This window comes from Vicugna pacos, chromosome 11 (genome assembly GCF_048564905.1).
Source record: "Vicugna pacos chromosome 11, VicPac4, whole genome shotgun sequence".
Lineage (NCBI taxonomy): Eukaryota > Metazoa > Chordata > Mammalia > Artiodactyla > Camelidae > Vicugna > Vicugna pacos.
Window position 1 is genome coordinate 37,053,602 of NC_132997.1, and position 27,613 is coordinate 37,081,214.

Genomic DNA, 27,613 nt, shown 5'->3' on the forward strand with positions numbered 1-27,613 from the left:
TGAAGTAGAAAACAGAAAAAACAAGAGAGAAAATCAATGAAAGCAAAATCTGATTCTTTAAGAAGTTCATTAAAATTAATAAAGACTGATTTTTTTTCTAATAATATGCAAAATACCAGTATTGGGAATGAGAGGGGTGACATCACTACAGATTCTACAGATATTGAATGAATAAGGGAATATTATAAACTCTATGCCAATAAAATTCAACAACAGATAAACACAATCCTTGAAAGACACAGGCTACTCAAGTGTACTCAAGAAGAAAAAGATACCCTGAAGAGCCCCATATTTATTAAAGAAAAGCTTCACATTTGAGGATATAATACTAATTCTACTCTCTATCCAAAAGCTGGAAAGGAAGGAATAGTCCTAGTTCATTCAATGGAGGCAGTATTACCCTGACACCAAAACCAGACATTACAAGATAAAATCAGTATCTTTCACGAACAAAGACAGAAATTCTAACACAAAATTTCAGCAAACAATTCAACAACATATTGAAAAGATAACACAACATGATCAAGTAAAGTTAATTCTAGGATTGCTGGCTTAATATTTTAAAAATCATTATAATTGAAACTTTACAGGAAAATACAGAAATTTTTGTGACCTCAGACTAGACAAAGATTTATTAAGTATGACATTCACATCCATAAAAAATTTTAAAAATAGGACTTCAGCAAATTAACATTTATGGTCTTCAAAAGACATTGTTAAGAGAATGAACAGGCAAGTCACAGCATAGAAGAAAATCTCAGCAAAATGTGTATATGACTAAAAACCTGTACTCCGAATAAAGAATTCTTAGAACTCAACAAAGAAAATTTAAAAAACAGATTTTTTTAAAGGAGTAAATTAAGTTCATGAAGATGCTCGATATAACTAGTCATTAGGGAAATGCACATTAAAACCACAATGAGGTATCACTAAATGCCTATTAGAATGACTAAAGAAGACTGACCATACCAAGTGTTAACAAGGATATGGGAGAAAAAAACAATCCTCCATGCTTCTTCCCAACTGCATCCTCTTCCCTCCACCCCGAGTAATTATCATTCCAAATTTGGTGTGGATTATCCTTCTGCTTTTTGTTATTGCTTTATTTCAATACGTGGCATTGTTTCTTTGCCACTTTCTGATCTTCATATAAGTGGAATCATAGCATATGTGTTCCTCTATGATTTGCTTTTTTTAATTCACCATTTTTTAATTTATCCATGTCATGTATGAAGCTATTATTCCATTACTTTTTCCTGTTGTAGACTATTTCATACAATTTGACTCCAGTGTATGACACATATATTTACATATACCACAATTTATCTATTCTAGTGTAGTCATTTGAGTTGTTATAAGATTTTTGACATTATCAAAAAGACTACTATGAACATCCCTCTACATGACTTGTTCACATGTTTCACTACAGAATGTATTTTATAAGTAACTTTATCAATACAGAAATACCAGCTTTCTTCAGGTTAGTATTTTCCTGGTATACCTTTTCAATTCTTTTGCTTTCAACATTTTGGGGTCCTTATATTTGTAGATTAGGTTTCTTACAAACAGTATTTCACATGAATTTTTTTAAACCATTCTGTCAATGGTGGTTTTTCAATTAGAGACTTTTATCCACTTTACATTCTAGGGATTACTGACATTTCTATTCATTTTTACTACCTTATTTTGTGCTTTGCAATTGTTCTAACTACCTGCTTCCTTTATGTATTTAAACAGATGGAAGAAGGTTAGGCACTTCTGTCATTTGGAAATTATACAACTCTATTTCTAATGTCTAGTGATTACTTTAGAAATTTAAATTATCATATTTAATAAAATAAAGTCTAAAGGTAATCACATCTTTAACCTCCTCATGAACAATGCTGGAAGCCTTACCATTCTCATTACAAACAACTGACTTATAGGTCATTGCTTCCAGGATTTTTAATTCAATTTTTCAAATCTCCATTGTTTTATTAAGTAAACATTTATTTAGATTTACCCACAACTTAATTTTTTTAATGTTGATTGAATACTGATTGAAATTGATACTTCACCAAAGACTGAATAGACGTTTCACCAAAACATAATCAATAAGCAAATAAAAGTATGCTAAAAATCATTAGGTAAGGAGATACAAATTAAAACTATAATGAGATATCACCAATATCTAGTAGAATAGCAAAAAAGAAACAAAAACAACCCAGACAATACCACGTTCTAATGATACAAAGCAACTAGAACTTCAGACATTACTCACAGAAATACAAACTGGTACAGCCACACTAGAAAACAGTTTGGCAGTTTCTTATTAAATTAAATAAACACTACACAACTCAGCAATTCCACTCCTAGGTATTTACCCAAGTGATATGAAAACCTATGCACCCATAAAAAACTATAAAGTTAAAATTACTTTACTCATAATCACCAAAAACTGAAAACAAACCAAGTGTCCCTCAATTTGGGAATGAGTAAGTGTAGTATACCCACACAGTGGAACACTAATTGGCCATAAACAGAATGCACTATTTGTACTGATATATGGAACAACATGAATAAAGCTCAAATGCGTTATGTATTATGTATAAGAGAAAGAAAGCAGACTCAAAAGGCCAAACACTGCTGCATACAGTTACATGAAATTCTGGAAAAGGTAAAATTATAAGGACAGAGACAGATTAGTGGATGCCAGGAGCCAGGCTTACAGGAAGATATTGACTACAAGGGCACAGGAGAATTTTTGTGGACAATGGAACTGTTCTGTATCTTGATTGTGGTGGTAGTTATGGGACAGTAATGTTTGTCAATAACGACAGAACTATATGCTAGTTATGGGTTGAACTGTGTCTCCCAAGAGTTCATATATTTAAGTTCTAACCCTTAGTACCTTAGCATCTGACCTTACTTGGAGATAGGGCCTTTACAGATATAATCAAGTTAAAATGAGTTTATTAAGGAGGGCCCTAATCCAACATGACTAGTGTCCTTATAAAAAGGGGAAATTTGGAGAAAGAGAGAGACATACACAGGATGATGTAAGAAGATTGGAGTGATGTTTCTACAAGCTAAGGAACAAGAAAGATTCCCAGAAGCTAGACGGGACAGATTTCCTCTAAGAGCTCTCAGAAGGACCCAATAATGCCAACACCTTGACCTTGGAATTTTAGCCTCTAAAATTGTGACATAATACATTTCTGTTCTTTATGCCACTCAGTTTGTGGTACCTTGTTATAGCAGCCCTAGAAAACTAACACTAAAAATGGTGAATTTCACAATATGTAAATTATATCTTCATTAAAAATGGAGTGAAGGAGTATGCTAGATCTTGTTCAATATTATTGATCAGAATAAACTGTAAAAGTGATCAAATCTATCTAATCCTATATATAACTGTGGTTGCAGAGCTGCTCTTACGATTCTTAAACAATAAAATAAAATATTTTTGGCAAAACAAACACTGAGAATAAAATTCAACTTAAGAAAAAACTTGTAGGATATAGCTAATACAGTTCTTGGAAAGAAACTTTAAGTCATAAATGGTTATATTAAAAAGAAAGTTGACAATTTCAGCTTCAGTTACAACATGTAAAGAGCATGTAAGTTGCCACTCCTATCCTTACAACAAGAATAAAGCTGAATAAACTGAAAAAGAACAACTTTTCTTGGAGCCATCAGAGAAATGAGGTAGGAGGGCAAACCACCACCCTTAAATCTACAGGGATAGGAAAATCCAAATAGGGGCAGCCATGATCCACTTACTGGAAGCAGAAGCTCTAGAGACATAAACTGGAAGGAACACTTATCAGCACCACGCCTTAACCAACTGAGCTAACCAGCCGGTTGGAAGGAACACTTAAATGGTAGTTTCATGAACTACTGGAGGTTGAGTATGGACTAGCATGAGACTGAGGAATTCCTGGGGGCCTCAGTCTTAGTGGTGCTACCACTCTTTTGACAGTTTTATCTCTAGAAACTCCATCAGGTTCTTTCTCTGAAGAATCAAGAAAGATTTCCTTGTAGCTCAGGCAGAGGGAGGGGGAACACAAACATTATGAAAAATCCCAGAGCATTCTCCATAATAAAGGCAAACTCACTTTATCAGAGCCTTATCCCACCTGGGAGAAAGATATTTCACAGATTCCAGACCTTTCCAGACTTCCTATCTCACCTAAGCTCATTGTGGGGTGGGGAGATGTGAGAAGCTAAGAAACACTTTGAAGGTGACAGCCCAGGGACATGGGCCCACTAAAAGACAGATTTAATCATTAGAAAATAGGCAAGGTTCCCCCTCCCTTAATACTTTACCACCACACTAACCAACTGTAGTTTAATAACATTGGATTAAAACCGAAAGAGATTCAGGATACAGATTCTTTCGAAGGAGGAGTTCTCAAGGAAACCTAAAGACAACAGCAAAGACAAAACAAGGGAACTAGAGGAATTTGAAGCCTCTGGCATTTACAGCTACAGCAAACATTAAGCACAGTCCAACTGCTCGTCAATTAATACAAAAATTCACACTATATCATAAATTACATAAAGCACTGTATTTAAAGGTGGTAAAAAGGTCCTAATATATATTGCTAATTAGCAAATTACTATTTTCCCTTTTGCCTGATAATAATCCTCAGTTTAGAAGTTCACCAGAAAACTATACCCTCACACTTTTTTTGTATATTCCTACAACATACTTTTAGTGATGCAATTATCTGCATATCAGCTTGTTTAATAAATTATTTTATGTGCTGTTAAAAAAGGGGGGGGAGGAACACCACAAACATGACAGACACAAAACTTGGCCTCGTGCTTGCAGGACTGTGCCGAGGTACTCCATATAAAGCACTGGTAGATGGTTAATATTACCTGATACGGCACACCACGCTTTCAGCAAAAAATTACAAGTCATTGTAATCCTACAGGACAAGACAAAATACAGTCTGAAGAGACAAAACAGTGCTCCTGTCCCTTCAAGGCTCACTTAAAAGTCACCCTGTGGGTACCGCTCCTTTCTTCCTACAGTCTCACCATTCCTAAACCAGCACACTCCTTCAAGCCTTTCTCCACAGTCCCCTCCACCTCCCCTCCTATCTCCTTCTATCTCCAACTTACCAAAAGCTGCTCAAAAGGAGAAGCAGTCTGGCAGAGCAACCATCTCCTTGAAGGATTACTCAGCTGTGTCACCTCTGCCTTCCTAATCTATGTAATCCATTTCCCTCTGTCTTGGAGAGTCTCACCCACCAAGTTATCCCCAAATGCCTTCCTGGGTAGAAACAGAAAGATCACCTAGAAAAGGATTAAAGTTCATTTTTCATGAAGGATGCCCTCTTGAAGCCTCCTATAGAACAGAATGACTGTCACTGCCCATGGGCCGCAAGAAGTTACAAGAAAGCATGGAGAATTGGAGGAAAAGAAGAATGGGGGGAGTGAGGGCTGTAAAGATGACTAACAGGGATAGGAACTCGTATCTATTGACCACTTCTGGTACGTGCCACAGACTGAACTGCGTGCCTCCAAAATGTATATCTTGAAGTCCTAACCCCCAATGTGATGGTGCTTGGAGATGGCGCCTTTGGGAGATAATTAGGTTTAGATGAGGTCATGAGGGTTGAGGCCCTTATGGTGGGATCAGTGCCCTTATAAGAGATGCTCCATGCTAGAAGGTGCCTGTCTACAAGACAGGAAGAAAGCCTCACCAAAACCTAACCATGCTGGCACCCTGATCTCAGACTTTCAGCCTCTGGAACCATGAGAAAATAAATTTCTGTTGTTTAAGCCTCCCTGTGTATAGTATGTTCTTATGACAGCCCAAGCAGACAAAGACAACAGAGATTTTACATATTACATCATTCAGTTTCCCAATTGCAATATTTGTTTTGTAAGTGTCTAAACTAGGATTCAGCCGTCTAATAACTACAAAGCCACTGCTTTTACCCTGACAACATCTCCTCCTACAGAAAACAAGAAGCCTACATCTTGGCTCTGGTCCCCATCTGTCAGTAAATATTTCCCTTGGACAAGTCCCTAATCATCTTTAAGCCCAAATTTACTCTTCTGACATGAGAGACAGGATGCTCTCTAGAGTGCTTTTGCTGCATGGAGATTATTCAAAATGCATGAAAGGGGAAAATGCAGAGATTATCTGGAACACAAGGAGTTGTTGTTGTTGTTTTTATCTTCCTGATCCTAAAAAGATACCATTGTACCATCATATAAATGAAAAAGGAGAACAAAGTAAAAATAAACTCTCCGACTCCATATCTCACCAAATCATTTGGGGGAACGAAAGCTTCATATGCCATTAGTGGATGTACTGATGTGGTCAGTGGAATGGCCGCTAACTTCAACAGATGTTAGTTACTGGAGGAATAGCAAATATTCAAAAGCTCATATCAGGATCCTTGACTTTACAAAGATAAAAAAAATTCCAACCCTCCTCATTCTTCTGCAATTTTGAACTTGAAACTGAGCTAGAGGGCAGTGCCTTTGTATTACAAGCAAGCTCCAGCTGGCTCAAATATCAAAGATCCATTTAGTCTTATATCAAACAATTTAATTTCCTAATCTTTACTGGATTTTAACAACTATAAATGGCAAATACCACTTGTTTCAGAACTCTGCCTTCACCTAGCCTGAAGTGAAAAGGAATCTCTAACAACAATTTTTCCACATTTCTCAGTATGTTTCCTAGAGATGGTTTTAAGTCAAATGCAATTTGCGTTGTAAAACCCAGTTTAAGTGAAGGCCTTTCAGTATAAGAATATAGGCTTGTCTCCCAAACACAAAAACTCTATATTTCCAAATATTCAGATAAAGAAAATCTTCCACAAACATTCAGATTCCAGAATGCACCATGTGTAGAAGATACGGGTCAGCTAGGCTAAAGCTGAAGGGGATCTCTACCATGTATTTTTCCCACATCTCTCAGCATGTTTCCCAGAGCTGGTTTCAAATTAAATACTGCTTGTATTGTAAACCCCACCCGCCAAAAAGAACTCTGCCAATTACAAAGAAAAGACCAATTTTAACACAAAGTAATTTATAACACTTTCCACAAATAAACAAACCACAAAAGAGGTATTATACAATATTCAGTATCTCTGCTATACTGAGGAAACTTCAAATCTGTGTAAATGAGAGCCAAAAACGCTTCTCAATAAATCTCCTTTAAAAAAGAAAAGGATTCACAAAACACTGCAGAAAGTAAATAAGGTCACTAAAAGGGAATTTGATTATTATTTCCCATTAAAAGTAAGTGTAAGATAGTTACGGCAGAATACACACATCATCATAATCTGTTGAAAAACTTCAAAAATATTATTCCACACCATTAACATGATGCCAGAGATTTGCTTCAGAGGAATCTGGTAGAAAGGGAGCAGGGTGGGGGAAGTGCAGGAATCGAAGTAAGACAGTTCGTGAACTGATACCTGTTGAAGCTGAGTAGGGGGGTTTTATGGGTTCATTTTCTAATTCTTCTAATTCCATGTATGACTGACATTTCTCCATAAGGAAACCTAAAAAGTTATTATACACTCATGATGAACAAATTTAATCCTCATATTCCAAAAACAAAGAAAGACTAGTACCTTCCAATCTTTGAATTTTTGCTTTCACAGAAATAACGGCTTCAAAGGGTGAAACTCTCAGCTCAAAACATGTGCCAGTCAATGTTTCAATGAAGAGCTCCATGGCATCATAGAAAGGAAGTTTGTAGTAAAATGGTCCCACGTTATCTTCATTGAAGAATGGAGGATCTTTTCTGTTATCCATTACTTTGACTTTTCTAATTCCTCTGGAATATGTTGTAGGCAACTGTATTCCAGTTCTAGCCAAATCAGCTTTGAACATTGGTAACATATATCGTTGTTCATGTTTTGAGCTTTGTACCTAAAAAACAAGAATAATTTTTTTTAAAAGCCTATCTGAAAGTCTCTTTTCCCCATAAAGATTTTCTGAACAACTCTGGCCCATATAAATCTTCCAAACAGCCTAGAATCCATTTTAACGCTTGCCATGTCCAATCCTGAACTTTTCACATTTGTCTCTGAAATCACTCTCCCAATTAGACTGTTGAGATTATGAAGAACAGGTATATTTGTGATACTTTTCTGTATCTCACCAGAACTCTGGACAGTTACTTAGATATACTACATGCTCAACAAATATTTGTTTTGTTGTTAATGATATTTAAACCAATAAACTCACCATGCAGGTGTAGTTTTGCAAGACTATGAAAAAGTTATGCATATCCTTTCTTAAAACACATAAATTATGTTTCATAATCCATACAAAGTATAATGTTGTAGCCACTGTACATATGAATCACACTGAATAAAAGGAATAGCAATCATCTTAATAGATTTCTTAAAAGTAGGACTCACTAGTTAATCAATGAGCATTTAGGTTCCCAGAAGTCATCTATCAGTATAGCATCGAGATGAGATTGTAACAGACATTAGACACAATCTCTATTCCTCTAAAAGGAATAATCATATTGATAAATTGCCATTAATCAGTGAGAACTTTGCAAAGGGGTTGGGGAGCCTTGAATTTAAACTAAAAGGACAAATGATACACATTATTCCTGGAAAGGAAGGTATACCTTTTTAATATTTTACTGAGATATGATTTACACACCATAAAATTCACCCACTTATAGTGTAAAATTTACTGGGTATTAATATGTTCACAAAATTGTACAATCATCACAACCATTTTTAGAACAATTTCATCAATTCAAAAAAGGAATCTCATATTCTTTAGACATACTCCTAAATTCTCCCTTTCTTTCTCAGACTGAAGCAATCACTAATCTACTTCCTGACTCTACAATTTTGCCTATTCTGGACAATTCACACAAGCAGAATAATACAATATGTAATCTTTTGTGACTGGCTTCTTTCATTTAGCACAATGTATTCGAAGTTCATCCACTTTCTAGGATGAATCAGTATTTCATTCTTCTTTATTGCTGAGTAATATTCCACTGTATGAATATACCACAGGTTATTTATTTACCCAGTCATCAGTTGATGGGCATTCTGGGTTGTTCCCAATTTTTGGCTATTATGAATAATGCTATAAGAACGTTCGATTACAACTTTGTGTGTAGACGTATGTTTTCCTTTCTCTTCCATACGTATCTAGGAGTGGAACTGCTAGTTTATGTGGTAACCCCATGTTTAGCAACGTGGGACTACCAGTTTTCAAAAATGTTTTGAACCAGTTTACACTCCTACCAACAACGAACAAGGGTTCAGATTTCTTCACACCCTTGCCAATGCATTTTGTTTTTTTGATTAAAGCCATCCTAGCGAGTGTGAATTAGTGTCTCATTATGGTTGTGATTTGCTGTTCTCTGATGACTAATGATATTGAGCACCTTTTTAATGTACTTATTAGTCATTTGTATACCTTCTTTACAAAAAATGTCTATTAAGAAAGTCCATTCAGATCCTTTGTCCACTGAGTTTTTAATGGTTTAATACAAGCCTTTTCATAGATACATGATTTGCAAATATTTTCTCCAACTTTGTAGATTGCCTTTTAACTTTCTTGATGGTGCCCTCTGAAGCACAACAGTTTTTAATTTTAATGAAGACGACTTTGACTATTTTTCTTTCGTTGCTTATGCTTTTGAAGCCATACTTTAAAAGCTTTGCCTAATTCAAGGTAATAAAGATTAACTTGTGTATCTATTGGTAAGAATTGTACAATTTTAGCCCTTACATTTAGGTCTATACTCTATTTTGAATTTATTTTTGTGGACATTGTGAAATAGGGGTCTAGCTTTATTCTTTTGCAATAACCAGTTGTCTCACATCATTTATTAGAAAGACTGTTCTATCTCCATTGAATTAACTTGACACCCTTGTTGAAAACCAATTGACCAAAAATGTGAGGGTTTACTTCTGGTCCCTTGAATCTGTTCGATTGATATACATGTCTATCCTTATGCCAGTAGCACACTGGCTTTGTAGCTTTGTAGTTAAGTTTTGAGATCGGGAAGTGTGAGTCCTCTAATTTGTTCTTCTCTTCCAAGATTGTTGGCTATTCTGGGTCCTTTGAATTTCCATATGGATCATAGGATCAGCTTGTCTGTTTTGAAAAAACACCACTTGGGATTTTGATAAGGACTGTGGTGAGTCTGCAGTTTAATTTGGAGAGTATTACCATCTTAACAATATTATGTTTCTAATCCATCAACATGGGATATATTTTTTAGTTATAACTTCTTTAATTGCTTTGAATAATGTTTTATAATTTTCAGATTACATGTTTTGCATTTTAAAAAATTCCTAAGAATTTTGTTCTTTCTGATGCTACTATAAATTGTTCTTAGTTTCATTATAAGATTGTTTATTCCTAGTGTTTATAAATACAATTGATTTTAATATATTGATCTTGTACACTAAATCCTTGCTGAACTTCACTAGTTTTAGATTTTTTAGTCATTTCCTTAGGATTTTCGACATATAAGATCATGTCATCTGCAAATACAAATTTTTACTTCTTCTTCTCCAATCTAGATGCTCTTTATTTTCTTTTCTTACCTAATTGCCCTGCCTAGAATCTCCAACACAAGGCTGAATAAAAGTGGTTAAAAGCAAACACTATTGTCTTTTTCCTGATTGTAGAGAAAAACATTCAGTCTTTCACCATAAGGTATGATTTTAGCTGTGGGGTTTTCATAGACAATATTAATCAGATTAAGAATGTTCCCTTCTATTCCTTTTTTGTTTAGCTGGTTTTTTTTTTTTATCATGGTGTTGAGTTTTGTCACATGTTTTTCTTTCCATTGTCTATTGAGATGATAATGTGGGTTTTATCTCTAATTCTATTAATACAGTGTATTATACTGACTGATTTTTTAGTATGTTGAAACAATCTTGCATTACTGGGATAAATCTATTTGTACATGGTTTATAATCCTTTATATATGTTGTGAAATTTGGTTTGTTAATATTTTTTGAAGTTTTTTTTTTAATCCATAGAGCTACTGATCTAGTTTTCTTTATCTGTCTGTCTGGTTTGACATCAGTGTAACATTGGCCTCATAAGGTAAGTTGGGAAGTAATCCCTAAAGGTAGGTAAATTCTTCACTGTATTTCAGAATAGGTAAAGCCTCAGAGTGGGAGGAAAATATCTGTATGGCTTGGGAAACAGAAGCTGAACATTAGGGAAGTGCAAGAATCAAGAAGAAAACAGATGATACACTTTTACTTTTTTTTTTTTGCCAAAGGATATGAGATGAAGTCACTACAATTTTCATAACAATTATGTTCAAAGGAGCAGTTTTTTTTAAATTGTAGTTTGATTAACAACCTACATCTCCATTCTACAGACACGATTTCTATAGGCATCTGAAATTTGGATACTAGACAGACACCTGAAATCCCACATATCCAAAACCAATCATCTTTCCTACAAACTTCCTTCTTATCCTACAGTCCTATCTTGGTAAAGAGTATCACCACTAATCTAGTCACTCAAGCCAGAAATCTAGGAACCATTTTAGATTTTTCCTCTATCCCCAAGGTATCCAGAAGTGATCAGTCCTAACAGTACAACATAATATTTCTGTCATCTGCCCCTCTGTCCATCCACACTGAATAGGACTTAGTTCAGGCTTTCACTAGTTCTCTGTTGAGCAATTTCGGTAGCTTTGCTATAATCCCTGGCTCCTGTCCTTCACTCTTCCAATCCATTCTCTAGGATGGCAATAGTTATCTTTTTTAGAACAAGAAAGTTTAACAAAAACTAGATTAGGGTATCATATCACATAGTTAAAAAATTATTTTACTCTCAATTATCTATGTTTAAGCAAGAGGAGAGGTCACACAAAGTTCTAAAATTATTCTGTATTTGCCTTTAGAATGCATTACAGTGAAACCACCATTTCAGACAAAATGAGAGAAATGAATCCAAGTTAGTCTAAAGCATGGGGGTTTTTTTCCTTTTAAATAGACTACATTTTAGAGCAGTTTTAGGTTCACAGCAAAACTGAGCAGAAAGCAGAGTCCTCATATACTCCCTGCCTCCACATATGCACAGCCTCTCCCACTATCAACATCCTACACCACAATGGTATATTTGTTACAACTGATGAACCTACATTGACACATCATTATCACTCAAAGTTCATAGTTCACATTAGTGTTCATTATTGGTGTTGTACATTCACTAATTTGCACAAATGTATAATAACATGTACCCACCAGTATAATACCACACAGAGTAGTTTCACTACCCTAAAAATCCTCTGTGCTTTGTCTATTCGCCCCCCTCTCCTCCCAGTAGCAACCACTGATCTACCAACCTTTTTACCGCCACCACAGTTCTGCCTTTTCTAGAATGCCGTACAGTTGGAATGTTGCCTTTTCAGATTGGCTTCTTTCATTCAGTAATATGCATTTAAGTTTCCTGCATGTTTTTTCATGGATTTGTACAGCTCATTTCTTTATAGCACTGAATAATATTCCACTGTTTTGACTGTACCACAGTTTATTTATCCATTCACCTACTGAAGGACAGTTCTTGGTTGAGTATAAGTTTTGATAATTATAAATAAAGCCACTGCAAGCATCTGTGCGTAGGCTTTTGTGTGGACGTAAGTTTTCAAATCCTTGGGGTAAACACCAATGAGCAAAACTGCAGGATCTTATGGTAATAGTATGTTTAGTTTTGTAAGAAACACTATCTTCCAAAGTGGCTGTACCATTTTGCATTTCCACCAGCAATGAATGAGATTTCCTGTTGCTCTACATCCTCACCATCAAGCATTTGATGTTTGCCATTCTAATAAGCACGTAGTGGTATCTCATTGTTTTAATTTGCATTTCCCTAATGACACTGAATGTGGAGCAGTTATCTTTTTTAAATATAGAACTGATCATGTAATTTCTTAGCTCAAGGCCCCCAGTGACTTCCCACTGTCTATAGAATAAAATTACGACTCCTTAGAAAGGCTCCTAAGACCATGCATCTCACCTTCCAGCCCCATTTTATTTATACACATACCTCATCCCATCCTGCAACATCTCTGGTACCCTCATCCTCTAATCACTTTCACCTGCAGCTTCAGAACTCGGCTGCTCTATCGTTGCTCCTACTTTGCTCTGCTCACCACCATTCCCACACTTGGCTATCAGGTGCACCTAATCATCTTTCAAGATGCAGCTCAAATAGCAACTATTCCACAAAGCCTTTTATGGTTATTCTCATTTGCACCCAACCTCCATCCTGTATTTCAGCCATTACAATCAATTTCATTTTTAACGTGGCTTTCATACTCTACTAAACCGTAAGCTACTTGAGGGAAGGGCAACATCTGATTTACCGTCCCGTCACCTGGCAGTGTTTTGTACATATTGGTACTTATTAAAGGCTTGTTCAATGAAAGAGTAAATAATATTCACTATCTCAAATGATTCTTAGAGCAAACCCGTGATACAGGTAAGGTATTACTCTGTTTCAGAGATTAAGAAATGTTTGGTTATACTGCAAGTTTGTTTGGAGGAATGTTGGTTTCCCATGGGAACCATTTTATTATTCACTCCAAACTAACTCCATCGAAGTTTGCTCAACTCATAACACATACATGCACATACAGAGATTTCTGCCACGGTGAATTTTTATAAGACCAGTTGGAAGTGTAATTAATTAATTAGGGAACCTGAATCGTACTGCGCAGACTGCTAATGGCCCTGAAGAGATGGCATCACAGGAAGAAAAACTGTTGCTGGCAGCAGTGCTGTTACACTTTTTATCAAAATAAGGAGTAATTAACATAGTAACACAAAGTAATGTGCTAATAATACTGCTGGTGAAAGTGGTAAAAAAAAACCCATTACTTTTAAGTAAAAGCCAAATAAATGGCTGTATTGCTCAGATTTTGTTCCTTGTATCTTTAATACATTGAAATGCCTGCAGGTAACCACTAATCCCTTTTCCCACTTCACAGGAACAACTGCTTTTTAAATACGATTCTGGATAAACATGTGAATTCTTAAGAACATACTTACGCTATATCAAATAAGAATGTACTACAGAATTATCAGTGTCTGTTCCCCCAAAGCCAACAGCACTCCTATCTACACAGTAGGAGCTCTAGCAACAGAGGTCAGGAGTCAGGAATGCTGAAATAAATGTTACAGAAATAAAGGCATGGGGGACTAGTGCCTGCCCAAGGAATTTAGAGACAGCAGATATAAGAAGCATTTCTTTCACCACAGTACTATTCAACAGCAATACCCTGAATATAATAAACAAGTTGTGGGGGATAGTAACATAAAGACAGGTTTGGAAATCCTTCATCTACAATGAGAATGGATAAAGTAACTATGGGCTAAAAGACAAAAAGCAACCTAGTACAGCACTAATGGCACTGGCCACTCACCATTAATTTGGGCCCAAATCAATGGAATTAATATTCAATTTCCAAAAAGAAGCAAGACTTGGTAACCAAATTCAAAATCAAAATGTATTGTTCTAGGAAACAACTGCACTGCTCCTCAGCAGGAGAAATCACTGTAACAGAGGACAAATGAGGCTATGAAATCTGGTGATGCTAGACTGGAGGACCAGAGGATGACAGGAGCAAATGGAAGCTCCAGTAGGCCTAGCCCGTATTAAAAGTGGGGTCTATGGACAGCTTCTGAAAGTTGTGTGTGATCATGCTGGACTGAACATATTATGGAAACTATGATGTTGGAAAACGAGGGGCAAAGAAGAACAGGATGGGAACTGCTACAAGGACAGCTAAAAAATACAAAAGGGAGAGGAAAGAAAGAAGGCAGGTCGAGGGAAAAGTACGTCTAGAATTTTTACCAACAATTTAAAAACACATACTTAGCTATTAATAGTAATGGCGTCAAAAAACATTTCTAAATCAATTCCCAAAACACTTTTCTCATCTCTTCCGAAAAAGTACTTAAGACACAACAACCAAAGATGAAAGAGAAGCCAAAGATTGGTAATGCAATAGCAGTGCTGAATAATTTCAGTGACTCGGAATCCGTTCTAAAGAATATTAGCCATATAAGAGCAGTTCTTTTAAACTGTTCCCCCAACATAAAGAGATCCAGCATGTTATGCAGCAATTAAAAACACTTTTAATGAATTGCTTTCATTAATGTCTGGCAATATCCCCTATCCCTTGTACTTAAATACAAGCTTCAGAATTATATCCACTACATCAAGCACCTGTACCCTAAACTCTAGCCTGGAATCAATTTTCTAGTGGGACTGGTAAATCCTGAGGACCTACGTCTCCTCGAGCCGTCAACATACAAACACTTGAAGACGGCTGAGTCACCTGTGCAGCCCATGTTCCTCCAGGATAAACTCCGGCCACCAGACGCACGGGCCTGATGCAAAGGGCAGCGGTCAGGCTCCGCGTCAGAATCCGCGACTCCGAGACCGCACCTGCGGGGCAGGACCGCGCAGCCCAGGTCGCGCTCGCGGAGAGACGCAAAGTGGAGGCTGTGTGCTCGGCGAGGGCGGCCCGCCACGCCGGTCTAGGGGCAGCGGCGGCAGAGGAGGCGCGGCCCGGCTGCCCTGCGCCGGGAGACCGGCGACGGCAGCGCCGCCCGGCTCAGCGGCCCGCGGTCCCGGGCGCCCTCCCCATCCGCCCGCTCGCCCTCACCGGCTCTCGTCCACTCGCTCGCCGGCCCGCAGGCCTGTAGGGAGGCGCGGCCCCGCGAGCGACGCCGCGGTCCGCACAGAAGAGCAACGCTCCGCCGCCGCCGCGCCCCCGCCCCCTTGTGACACCGCGTACCAATCGCTCGCCGACACTCACGTCGCCCTCCAATCAGCGAGGAGGAGGCCAGGGGGCGGGGCCTTGCCGCCGGACGCCAGCGGTTGCTCGGGAGCCCGGGCTTCCTTCGCGTTCGGTGGTGGTTGTCGGTTAAGAGAGGCCCGGATGTTAATCTTTTATTACTAACAGTGGCCACCTGACTAGGGCCGAAGCGGGCAGCCTGGAGACCAGTCGCACAGACTTCTGGGAACGGTGGGGTTGGCCTCTGGCCGGACGAATGTGTGGACAGCACCTTCACTGAGACCAACCTAAGGTGCTCACAGAGGTGCCAGCGTGCTGGGGAAGAGTCCCAGTCGATGGCCTTCCCAGGGCGTGTGCATTTCCAGTGCAGTCCGGGCCGGCCAGCCTGAAGCCGACCACCCTTCCTGCTCTTCCCTAACGTTTCTGGCCACACCGACCTCATCTGAAATATTGGGCCATTGCCATGCCTGGTTGAAAAAAAGGGCGAAAGCAGACAAGCTCTATAGGTCCTACCCATTTATCCCTCTTCCAATGTACTGAGAATTGATGAGTTGAAACTGAGCGGGTAAAACCCCAGACTCGGGTATGCCCATCCACTTTTTAATTTTTTTTGCTCTAATTCGCAAACTGCCGAGCTTGGGTGTACACCGTAACAGACAACACACACCTTCCAGCCTGACGTGTACCCCACTGCTGCTTTTCTCTTTCCCACAGGCAATCTAAATCCAACCCTTAAGGATTTCCAAACTAACTTGCCTACTACACCACTAGGTGAATTACTTAACTGATAATGAACAGTCACCTCACTGCAGCTTAATTCACCCTCATCTGTGACTCGGAGAAACCGGTCTAAAATGAACTCTAACACCTAATGTCCATCACCTGTCCTTTCTCTTGCTTCTATGAGACCCCCACCCACCAACTTATCTCCATGATTCAAAAAACTAGCACACACTGGGGTTTATGAGGCAGCCCTGGGCTTTCATTCATCTTCAGGCTCTGTCGCCCCTGGCTCCTTCTTAAACTCTAACATAGAATAGATTGGAGCCCTTGAAGGACAGAGAGATGATTATCTTTGTATATCATACTCAAAATAGTGCCCGAGGATGGAATGAATCTTACTGAAATCAAAACCTTAGTTTCTAAAGCTGCCTCCCCTCTTAAGAAGAACTGAGAGAATGAATTTTGGAGTCAGGCAGATGAACTTAAAACCCTGCGTTCCAAAACAGGAAGCTCTGCCCTGGCCAAATCATTCATTCTTGTTAGCATCCACCATTTTTCAAGTGCCAGATAAAACAACTTGACTACACTCTAAGTGGGAGAACCAGATTTAAATCTAAGTCTCAATACAAAAATCCAAATTTGTTCCACTATTCTTCTCTGCTTCCAAATTTTAGCCTCATCTGTGGAGTGAGGACATTACCTATCTGGTAGTTATTGTTACTGAATAAAATAACAGGAAAAGTGCCTACCTTGATCGGACCAGTGAGTGTTAGGTTCCTTCCCCCTTTCAAGCCTCTCAAAATAGCAATTTGCATATTTTCTAACTCTACTGTCTCCTGAATTCCCTGGAATGATGGATGAGCAGATCTGATCGTTCCAAAAGAAAAACATGTTTAACAAATGCTTACTAAGTCAGATCCCACACTGGGCTCAGACACAGAACCGGAAACCCTGCACACAAGTAACCTAAGGGATGGAAGAAGGGTGTACAAAAGGGATGGGGAAAAGGAACTGGCAGCTACTAAGCACCCTCTTCTGCTAATGGGTCATTCTCATAGCAGAGCAGGGCAAACAGCTGTACAAAACCTTTGAATATGAGTAATTCCCAATTCAATCTTAGAAGTACCCAAGGAAGAAGTCAGTGGCTTCAGAACTGCTGAAGCCAACTGGGACGTCTACAAGATTGTGCCATGGTTATAGACTGAATGCTCATGACCAAGATGGCACAGAAGAACAGACTAGCCGGTGCAGGGGGGGGGGGCAGCCAACCACAATCTACGACAGTTACAGAACATTCCCATCAATACAGATATCTCTGGAACCGTGCTGCCCTAGAACTGACATTTCTATCCTCAGCACTTCTCCCCACCATTATCTGGCTTCATTCTGCTTCTTTCACAAAATGATGCTAAGCTCCAAGGAATGGAAATGAATGCCTCAGGGCTAGGGTCAGCAAATTGTTTCTGTAAAGAGCCACATAGAAAATATCTTAGACTTTGTGGCCCATCCAGTCTCTGCTGTAACTACTCGATTCTGGCATTGCAGGTAGGGTGAAAACAGCCAAAGACAATATGTAAATGAATGGGTACAGTTGCCTTCCAATAAAACTTTATTTACAAAGACAAACAGTAGAGGGCCATAGTTTGCCAAACCTTGCTTTAGTGGACCTGTACAGACATCTTCAGAATTCAGTGGAATGAGAAGAAATCTCTCCAACTGCAAAGACTCATGAAGTATATAATCTTTCATCCTCTTCCTCTATCAAGTGCCCAGGCTCTGACTAAGCTAGGGCTCCCATACAAGTACATGTAGGGAAGACTCCTGGTCATCTGTTTGGCATTTGCTACCTCTGAGAGTCCCTGCCCACCCATGAAAGGCATAAATAGGTTTCTTCTCTAATATGCCTTAAATTATAGCCCTACCAAGGGTTAACAAATCAAAATATGGTTAAAAAAAACAGTAACAAAACACTGTGAAACATTTATTTTTGTTTTGCAGTATTAAGCATGATTAAAACTAGTACAGAAAAATACTAAGTAAGTTGGGTAACTGTTTCAGTATTTGCTTTTTATAATCCAGTTAAGACAATGAGCACTCAAGACAGCATCATTAACTCAAGGATGTAGCTGAAAGATACCCTGTACACGTTACTGGCCTCCAAAGGCATTCAAGGGATCATCAAATATGCTGGACCCCTTCTGTTCAGATCTTGGTCCAGGTACTGTCTGTGAAGATCGACTTTTTGGTTTGGTTGTCTTAGCCTGGATACCAGAGGAGAAGATATCATCTTTAAAAAGGAAAAACAAAAACAAAAAGAGTTGCTGAATAGGCAAGAAAATGTGTGCTTTCAAGACACATCTGCACGAACCAGCAAAGACTCAAGTCTGGTAATAGTATGGGATACCAAAGAACACTATGGTCAAGCCAAGCCTCTTAGATTCTGGTCCTGCCTCCGCTACTACGTTTTATGATCACATACAAGTCACAGTTTCTCTCTGAGAATAATTTCACAGCTACAAAGCTATGTGTGTACACGTGTATGAGACAAAAAGGGGAAGGATAACTGATTCTCCAATCGAGCCCCTGACTTCATCTGTGACACTATACTTATTTGTACATTCTTTTCCCGCTGGATTTTAACAGGAAAGGGCACTAAAAATAAGCAAGGGGAAATCCCACACAGGTCACTGTCTTTCAGAATAAATGTACCTATTTGAGGCATCTCAATGTTAGGAATGTAAGTCTTTATGACTACACTTGTGTTCAGTGTTTCACTGACCCCAGAGTCCCATGACTCATCTTAGTAATGACAGTAACCCAGTCATGTTACTGCTGGGATTCTATCCTATAGAGATTTTAGCACGTGTACATAAAGATATACAAATGTTCAAGACCATAGCATCCTTTGTAACAGATAAGACACAATCTAGATCACCCTCAAAAGGCTAATGGCTAAATACAAAGCACTTTACCACTACTAAAGACAAGGAAGTAGATCTCTATGTACTGACATGGGAAGACACTGCGACCAAAAGGAATAGCAGAACAGTAAAGTATATTCTTATTTTTGGGGAAAAAAAATAAGAATATACTTATATGTATGCAAACCCATACTACTATCACTGTGTCTGAAAGTGTACACACCAAACTCTCAATAATTATTACCTCCAGGGGTTGCTTTCTACTTATTACAGTTTCTGAATAGTATTAATTTATTACAACAGACCTGTATCACATTTTTTTTGTAATAAATTCTCTTTTGTACCCTGTGCTGGGAAGCGGGGTAGAGACAGAGCATACTTGCTTGGGGAGTAGACCCAGTGTGGCTCTGCAGCCTTCTCCCAGTTAACCGCAAGGTCTAGAACGGGAGAGAGGAGGGGAGGGGGCAGAAGTTCACATCTGGCCTCAGCCCAAGTCCTACGCACCAACACAGGATATATCAGAAGCTTCACATTTAAGAGTCATGGGGCATCGGCAAGCCCATTAATAAAGCAGATGTTATACTATGGAGGGAAAATGAGCATGTTTACAAACACAGAAGATCTCTGGTGCGAGGCAAAGTCTGAGTTCCCGCCTGCCTTCCTATGTCATCCTGCTCCCCTCCTGCACTTCCCCTCTGTTCTCTGAACCACTGACTTCCACTCTCCAGCGAGAACTGTATCACGGCCAAGGCAGCCACCTCAGCCTACGTTAGCACGTGGGGAAGCTTCTGATCCTCCTTTCATGGTATCAGCGTTCAGATTCATCATTGAGGATTGGCAGGTGGCACACTAAGATAAAAGTGAAATTATACCTGAAAAGTAAAATTTTAGGCTCCTTCAAACTCCCTGATGTTCATAACAAAAAGCTGTTTCACCAAAGTAACTATCCCATTTACTTAATCCGCCCTCAGCCTACCTCAGAATTACAGAGCAGGTCAAAGGAAACCCACTGGGTTCCACTGGGGCACATTTTCCAGGAAAGGGTCAAGACAAAGGTGGCAGAAGAAATATTAAGTCACTGAACAGTAATGACTATGTCATGTGTAAAACTCCAAACTTACCCATATCATCATCAAATATAGACTTAGCTTCCAGTTTCTTTTTGGACTTTTCTTTGGGTTTTACAGTTAGGTCAGCAAAGATATCAATGTTATCATCAAACAAGTTGGATTCAAATGTTCTTTCCTTCTCTCTTGTTTTTTGTGAAGGTTTAATTGCTTCTGTAGCAAATATATCATCCTTGTAAGCCAAAAAAAAAAAAGCAAAACAATTTTAAATCCAATTTTTTTTCTTTTACTACATACACTAATTTTAACAAGCTGTAGAAAGGCAAACTGCCACAGTGTTTTGGAACAGCCACGTGACCCGCCCTCTGTGCGGAACATGTCACTCCAGAGCTCTGCCTGGCCCCGTCCCTCTCATTCTTCTAGTCCCGGCTCACACGTGGACTCTACCAGAATCCCTTCTCTACCAGTCCCACCCGAAGGAGCACTTCCCACCCCAACCCATCACTCTGCCCACTGCCCTGGGCTGTTTTCTTCATGGCATTTAACACTCCCTGAAAATGTTATCTATAGGCTGCCTGTCTGTCTCCGATTCCTCTCCCTGAGAGCCCTGGGGAGCAGAACATTGGTCCTAGTTCAGCTTGTGGCTCCAATACCTAGATGCTCAACAAAATCTGCCTGAAGAATGTCCCGAAGGCCCTACTACCTGGGTTAGAGCATCAATCAGCTCCAGCCAGGGCCTGTTTCCCCAAGAACCAGAGGTTAAACACGCGAGCTGTAGATACACTATTTTATGTACGCAGACTGCAGCCACATCCTGAGAAAAACTATAAAAATCAGGACCTGTGTCAGTGGCTACGGCCAGAAACAAAACAGAAAACTGCTTCTGAATAAGTTTCAGAGTTACTGGTAAGAGAACCTAACTGCAATGACTAAGCAAGCAGGTATCGGGCAGCCACAACACAGGTCTAATGTAATCCGTGGTTCCCATAAGCCTATCAGGTATTTTCTTCAACAAAGAACCAGGCACGGAAAAATGTGCTGTTATGTCTTATTACCTCAAAAATATCTTCTGTTTTTGAGAGAACATCCTGCTGACTGTTGGGTTTTGACTCATTCTTTTTGCCTTTTGGGTCTGTGAAGAGATCATCCTCATCTTCCAGGAGAGGAAACGGATTCGTTTTCTTTGCTGGTTTTGGTTTAACAGACTGGAAGAGATCGTCATCACTGCCTGCTTCCCCCAGAGGAGGAAACAAGGGGCTTTTTTCTTTACTCCCCCGCGGCGGGTTGGCCGGGCTGTCTGCTGCCTTCCCCTTGGCTTTTCTTCTCCCCGTGGACTGAGATGTGATGCCCTTGGAAAAGATGTCTCCAGAATCAAAAAGGTCACCCTCCAGAGGCTGACTCAGAGACTTGGCAAAGGGGCTTCTGTCCACTCCCGGCACAGGACCACCTGCCCAAGTTGGAGTGGCAGCTGCCACGGCCTCTTCAGACCTCTCTTCTCCACCAGTCGCCCTGGGCTGTGGCTGATGACTATCCAGTGAAGTAGTGCCATCTGCCAACTGGGCAACAAATCCTCTGGGGCCGCACATGTCCTCAGCCTCGCCGGACTCCTGGGCAGCCAGCCTCCGGGCTGCACGCGTCTGTGGTCTACGCTTCCCTCTCACTTTGACCCGGCTCTGCAATGGCAAAAAAACACTTGCTGATCTGGCCATTTTTATAAGGTGCTCAAAGCTAACAAGGCAAATAATCAGCGACTAAAAATACAGTCAGGCTGTCTGGTCCACCTCCATCCAGATATTATCTCAGACACAGAAGAGGTTATTGCTCAAAGATTTCCAAAGGTGTTTAAGAACTCCTACTCCTCCTAGACTAAGTCATTCTTAATTCCTTAGTGGTCCCTGTTTTCGAGTCTTCTGAGGGCAATTTCCACTCAGTTTCATCCAGAAGGTTTCATCCACCACTGGAACCCTGTGAAGTAGGTGTGTTGGTATGCTCTGTGTCCCACGGTGCTCCCTGGCCCCTACTCTGCCCTCAGTTTCAATGTGGGTATCTTTCAAAACGAGAACAAATCAGGGGGAATCTGGTACTAACCTTTAGTAGAAGGCTAGCCTAAAATTGGGCCCCAGGAGCAGAGAGATAAGATAAAGAAAGAGAGGTAATCTCACATTGCTCTTTTCTTCAAGTCAACAAACACTAACTCCAAGCATTAAATACTTTACGTAAGAAAATGTGGCTTAGGAATTAGAACTTTTTCAATAAAACCTCGAAATATGAGTCACTTATTAGCAATAATGTAATATTTGTAGTATTTCCAAAAACATACAATCAAGTAGTTTTAAGAAGGCATAAGATACTTTGGGCAAAGTACTTGATTGTGTTAGTCTTTTTCAAGGAAATTTCACAAATTATTTCATGAAGTAGCCAATTTAAGCTTAACCAAAAAAAAAAAAAAGAGAAAAAAAGATATTTTATTTTTTGTAAGAAAAACAGATTTGGAAATACCTGAAATGAATGTATCTGCAGGGTTATCCTAGGTACTGTCGCCTACTCAGAGAATAGCTCAGACTTTTTTTTTTGAGCAGGAAGACTGGATTGAAAAAGCGTGAACCAACTAAAAAGCAAACCCCCAAGAGCTCACAGTCCATTTGGCACAAGTCCACAGTCCTATGGAACAGTGTGACAGGACCATAAGTGCCAGAGGATCTCAGGGAGGGAGCCCGGGACAAGGGGCAGGACGGGAAGTCTGTGCAGAGCTGTCGATGAGGAAGAGGAGACAGTGGGAGCTGGTGGCGGCGGCAGCAGGTCGGGGCACGTGTGTTCAGGGAACAGTGCCTGCTGAGACTGGGGTTAGGCTGATAGCGTCGGGGTGACTGGTGGGGAAGCTGGAAGCTTCAGTGAGCACAGACTGTAAAAGGCTTTAATACCAAACTGAGGAGCCTGACTTTCCTCCTTTGAGCAGTAAAGAGATGGCAGAGGAAGCACAGGGTAAGGAGATCGGCTCTGTGTTTAGAAGACCTCCACGTGGCAGTGCCAGAGAACCGGGAGGACACGGGACTTCACTGTATCTCCTGAGCAGAGTGTAAATGGAACAAATGCGGGCAGTGGGAGAGAAGACACAGAACCAGGGAGGTGGAAGGAGGGCAGAAAGGCTGAAGCAAAGATGAGGTGCCTCCTTCAAGTGAGGAATCACGGTCAGCCTATTATGTGCAAAGGATGGAGTAGGAAGAAACACACAAATTGTTCTTTTTTTTTTTTAAAAGGCAGGCAAGGAAGCAAAGGCGGTTTCCTTACCTTGTTGGCACTGGGTAAGGTGTCTGCCTGAGCTGGGAGATCAAAACTCACGCCAGCCTCCCCGCTCCCGGGAAGAGCAGGCACACTTTCCGGACTGTGGATCCTCCCGGGTTCAGACGAAGGACAATCCAACTCCGACAAAACAGGCTTCTTTCCCGAGATCTGGGTCGTCGCTGCAGGAAGCAAGGCTGCTGGGTTAATTGCTAAATTTGCCTGAAAAAGAAAGATGAAACTTACTCTGTATGCTTCCTTAAACACAACAATCTACTATCATTACTGGGACACAGGAAGAGAGACTGTACATAATATAATGTACGAGAGGAGAAAGAGGTGAGCAGGGAATTCTCCTGATCTAGTCTTAGAATGAAAGCAGATGGTTATACACCTGTGCCCACCGCAGGGACCAGAAAAGAGGTGTTACAGACCTAGCACACAGGAAGCAACAGCTAGAGGGTGAAAAGGAGATGAGAAGATGCCTGGCAGCAGCTGCCAAAAGGAAAACCCCAAAAAGTTTACAGATGCCGCAAGGCAGGCAACGAAGATTCCAGACATGTTATAATTACTTGTATTTTCCAGATCCGAGGGGATGGCTCTTTGCTTTTAAATGGAGCGGGACCTGGAGAGTCCTGTGTGAAATTACATTCAGTTAAAAATCCATCAGGGAAACAGAAGGAAAAGTGTCTCTTGGATTACGCTTATGTCTGTAAATAACTCTGTGATGGAACAAAGCTGTCAATTTCTGTAGTTCTATAATGGAAAAGGCATTAAGATCTCTCTTGGGGCCTCTAAACATCTCACTACATTACTTCATTTGTGACTCTTTATTCACTGTGAAAGTAGAGGGCTGTGAGAGCAATCATGGAGTAAAGGGAGACAAAGGTCATGAGTAAGATTCGTTAAGAAGTGCGGTGTATCCGAGCACCAAAATCTGGTTAAAGCAGCTGGTTATCTCACACAGCAAATATTACAGAGCACACAGAAATTCAACTGCAGCCTAATGCACTCATTTTAGGGGCAGAAGAAGCTGAGACTCGAGTCACTGGAGAGGTGCTAGTCCTCATGCCTCATTTGGTAGCTCAGAGCACTGAGGCCTCAGTGAGACGTCCAGGGACAGCTCTCAGCCAGAACCAGGACTCTGGTGCTGGTCTGTTCTCAGGAGTGGCGCCGTAGAGAAGACAGCTGAGGATGGAGGCCTAATAGTGATGAGCTCAGAAGAGGTAACACAGAGACGGAACCGAGAAATTGGATGTAATTGACACTTAATTCTAATAGAATCCTACTCCAAGGTAGCTCAAAGGGAGAAATGGGATTCTAGTGGGAAGAAAGTATTCATCCTACTTTAATTCTATCTTGGAATCAAACCTGAGGGTACTCCAAATAGAACGGTAAATACAGATTCGTGGAACCGGAGTGTGGAGTGATGAGAGGAGAGATGAGCAGCGGTTAAAAAACAAAAACAGTAAACAACGAGAGGTGGTCCTGGTGGTTGTGTCCTCCTTAATTAAGAGAACTCTGAAGGACCTGGGGCCTGAATGAAGGAGTTACTCTGTACCGGGACGCAAACAAGAGCTGAGAGTCCTTAAAGAGATCAGTTCTAACCTGAGGTGTCTCCAATTTCCATATGCCTTTTTCTTTGATACCTTGAGTGGATTCAGGATGTTTCTGATTCTTGAAAGAGGAAACAGACTGGTCTTTTTTCACTACCTTCTTCTTTTCTGGTATCTTCAAAAGCAAAGAATACCCAAAGTCTGTTAAGTATCTTGGAAATTTTAAAGAAAAGTCATAATGCAAAAAAAGAAGAAGGAAAAAAAAGAGTGGCTTCTTAGTTTTAAAAGTCAACTCTCAAATCAGGGTCAAATGCACGAATTCAAAGGTGACATTTTAGAAATAGCGTTCTAAAGGCTGTGACTTCCTCAGGCGTCCTCTCTATGGTAAACAGAAAATTGAGAGTACTTACAAAATCTACTGGGGAAGGGGGGAAATGACACACACAGGCTAACCACACCCAGATTTACAGCCTTCTACCTGAAAGGCATGAACAGTTTGTCATCGTAACATATGCATTGGTGTTTCAATAAACAAAAATCAAACAAATGTGTCATACAGTGAGAAAGCCTGAGTCAGTTAATGCTTTAATGTTAGTTAGGAAACATAAGATGGGGACAACATGAACACTGTCATCAGCACATTATTTGCTGTCCAATAGAGAGCATTTTCCTTAATCATGTAATTGGACATTAATTTCCTCTCCCAGAAGCCTTCCCACACACCGCAGTACTGAGAACAAAAGGCTGGTACCAAAGGATGCGACTTGGCAGAGCTGAAAAGATCGTCGTCTTCATCATCCCCAAATAGGCTCCCGACACTGGGCTCCAGCAACTAGACAGAAGAGACAAAACTCAAATTCAATATCCAAAGCAAAAACAATTCGAAGAATGCTCCAGGTAAAGCTGTGGAGATCACACCTAATATGACAGCAAAGCCCTGAGTGGGGAGAACCAACAGGAACTGACCCTGGTTTTTTTGGTGCCGGAGAAAAGGTCAACATCTGGGTCATTGTCCTTCTGGAGCTTGTGACTAAAAAGGAGCTCTTCATCCTGGAAGACGCCTGTGCTCTTGGGGCGGGCCTCAGGCTCAGGACTCTAGGAAAAAGAACAAAGTTCATGTATTTTACAGAGTCGTAAGGATTTATCTCAAGGAAATCACACACAGCTGCAAAGACAGAACCACAAACCCTGCGGCTCTGTTTACAGTGGCTAAAGGCCGGACACGGCCTGAGTGCCAATCAGAAGGGGAATGACGCAGTCATATGATGGAAAGACTACGGAGATATCAAAAATAGTGGAGAGTATATAGAAATACAGATATATAATCTGGAGAGATCATCTTTCAACCTTTGTATAGCGTCTGAACTGCTTATTTAAGAATGATCCTTAGTTCCACATGGAGAAATATTTTAGGGGTGAACACACATAAAATTAAACAAATTCTCTCCATCTCATCCCCAAAGGGAAAAAGAGACACCAACTGACTTAATATTGGAAACTACACAAAGTGGTCAAGTACGTATCTCTAACTTGAACTTATCAGCATCTGAGGCCAAGGACCTGGCACAGGTGTGATCAGCCAACCTTTGCCAATGCTGTCCACCTTCCACTCCACTACTGTCGGATCCCAAATGAGTTCTTTTTGTTTGCTAGGGAATCTGACGTTCAAAAGTTACTATTTACATCACTTGGTTTGAACTCTAATGCCCCCAACTGGACTCTAAAATTCCCTCTTCTTCTTTAGTATCACAACCACAAATTAAAACAACAATAATAACAATAAAAAACTCACTTCTGACAAATACGTCACATTAAAAATTAAGTAATAATTATTATTGGTTACACATAAAAACTAGTGTAACATAGCAACTAAGGTTAAAAGTTCTGCAACCATGAAAATCCCATACAAAAATCATCCACAGAAAGAGACTGGAAGGAAATATAGCAAATTATTCCTATTCACTACGGTGTAGCTCTCATTTATAAGCAGGCTACTACTGGTACAACAAACAAATTCATAAATCATTTGTTGTAAAAATCAACGTGGACTATATCCTCAGTTTTATTTTTTTAATTTAAAAAACATTGGCTATCTATGGCCCATCACCTGTTCCCTATTTTTTTTAACACCTTTATTGAGAGAAAAATTCACATACCATAAAATTCACTCATTTTTAGTATATTCACAGGGCCGTTCAAACACCACCACAATCTCAGTTTAGAATCGTTGCATCGTCTCAAAAAGAACCCCCAAGCCTGTCAGCAATGACTCTCCATTCCCAGCTA

General features: G+C 40.0%; 2 protein-coding genes across 17 annotated transcripts in view; both read right to left on the minus strand.

Annotated features, from left to right (window-relative positions):
- ZFAND4 (zinc finger AN1-type containing 4) overlaps positions 1–15,777 on the minus strand; it is a 64,687-nt gene extending 48,910 nt beyond the window's left edge. For 2 of the 9 annotated variants that reach the window (XM_072971129.1, XM_072971128.1), the window contains exons 1-2: positions 15,320–15,602; positions 7,590–7,890 (exon numbers count right to left, since the gene is read on the minus strand). In XM_072971129.1, the coding sequence (XP_072827230.1) occupies positions 7,590–7,860 (271 nt within the window). In that variant the 5' untranslated portion in view covers positions 7,861–7,890; positions 15,320–15,602. Of the gene's footprint in view, positions 1–7,589; positions 7,891–15,319; positions 15,617–15,649 lie in introns of those variants that run through there. The other 7 variants (XM_072971130.1, XM_072971125.1, XM_072971124.1 and 4 more) reach the window with 7 other exon arrangements.
- Positions 15,778–18,472: 2,695 nt separating this feature from the next.
- The window catches only part of LOC102530510 (WASH complex subunit 2-like), a 49,228-nt gene continuing 40,087 nt past the window's right edge, over positions 18,473–27,613 (minus strand). For 3 of the 8 annotated variants that reach the window (XM_072971144.1, XM_072971143.1, XM_072971141.1), the window contains exons 24-32: positions 26,294–26,422; positions 26,079–26,159; positions 25,380–25,502; positions 24,344–24,406; positions 23,781–23,993; positions 21,548–22,165; positions 20,547–20,724; positions 19,809–19,862; positions 18,473–18,791 (exon numbers count right to left, since the gene is read on the minus strand). In XM_072971144.1, the coding sequence (XP_072827245.1) occupies positions 18,652–18,791; positions 19,809–19,862; positions 20,547–20,724; positions 21,548–22,165; positions 23,781–23,993; positions 24,344–24,406; positions 25,380–25,502; positions 26,079–26,159; positions 26,294–26,422 (1,599 nt within the window). In that variant the 3' untranslated portion in view covers positions 18,473–18,651. The remainder of the gene's footprint in view (positions 18,792–19,808; positions 19,863–20,546; positions 20,725–21,547; positions 22,166–23,780; positions 23,994–24,343; positions 24,407–25,379; positions 25,503–26,078; positions 26,160–26,293; positions 26,423–27,613) is intronic. The other 5 variants (XM_031682371.2, XM_031682370.2, XM_031682379.2 and 2 more) reach the window with 3 other exon arrangements.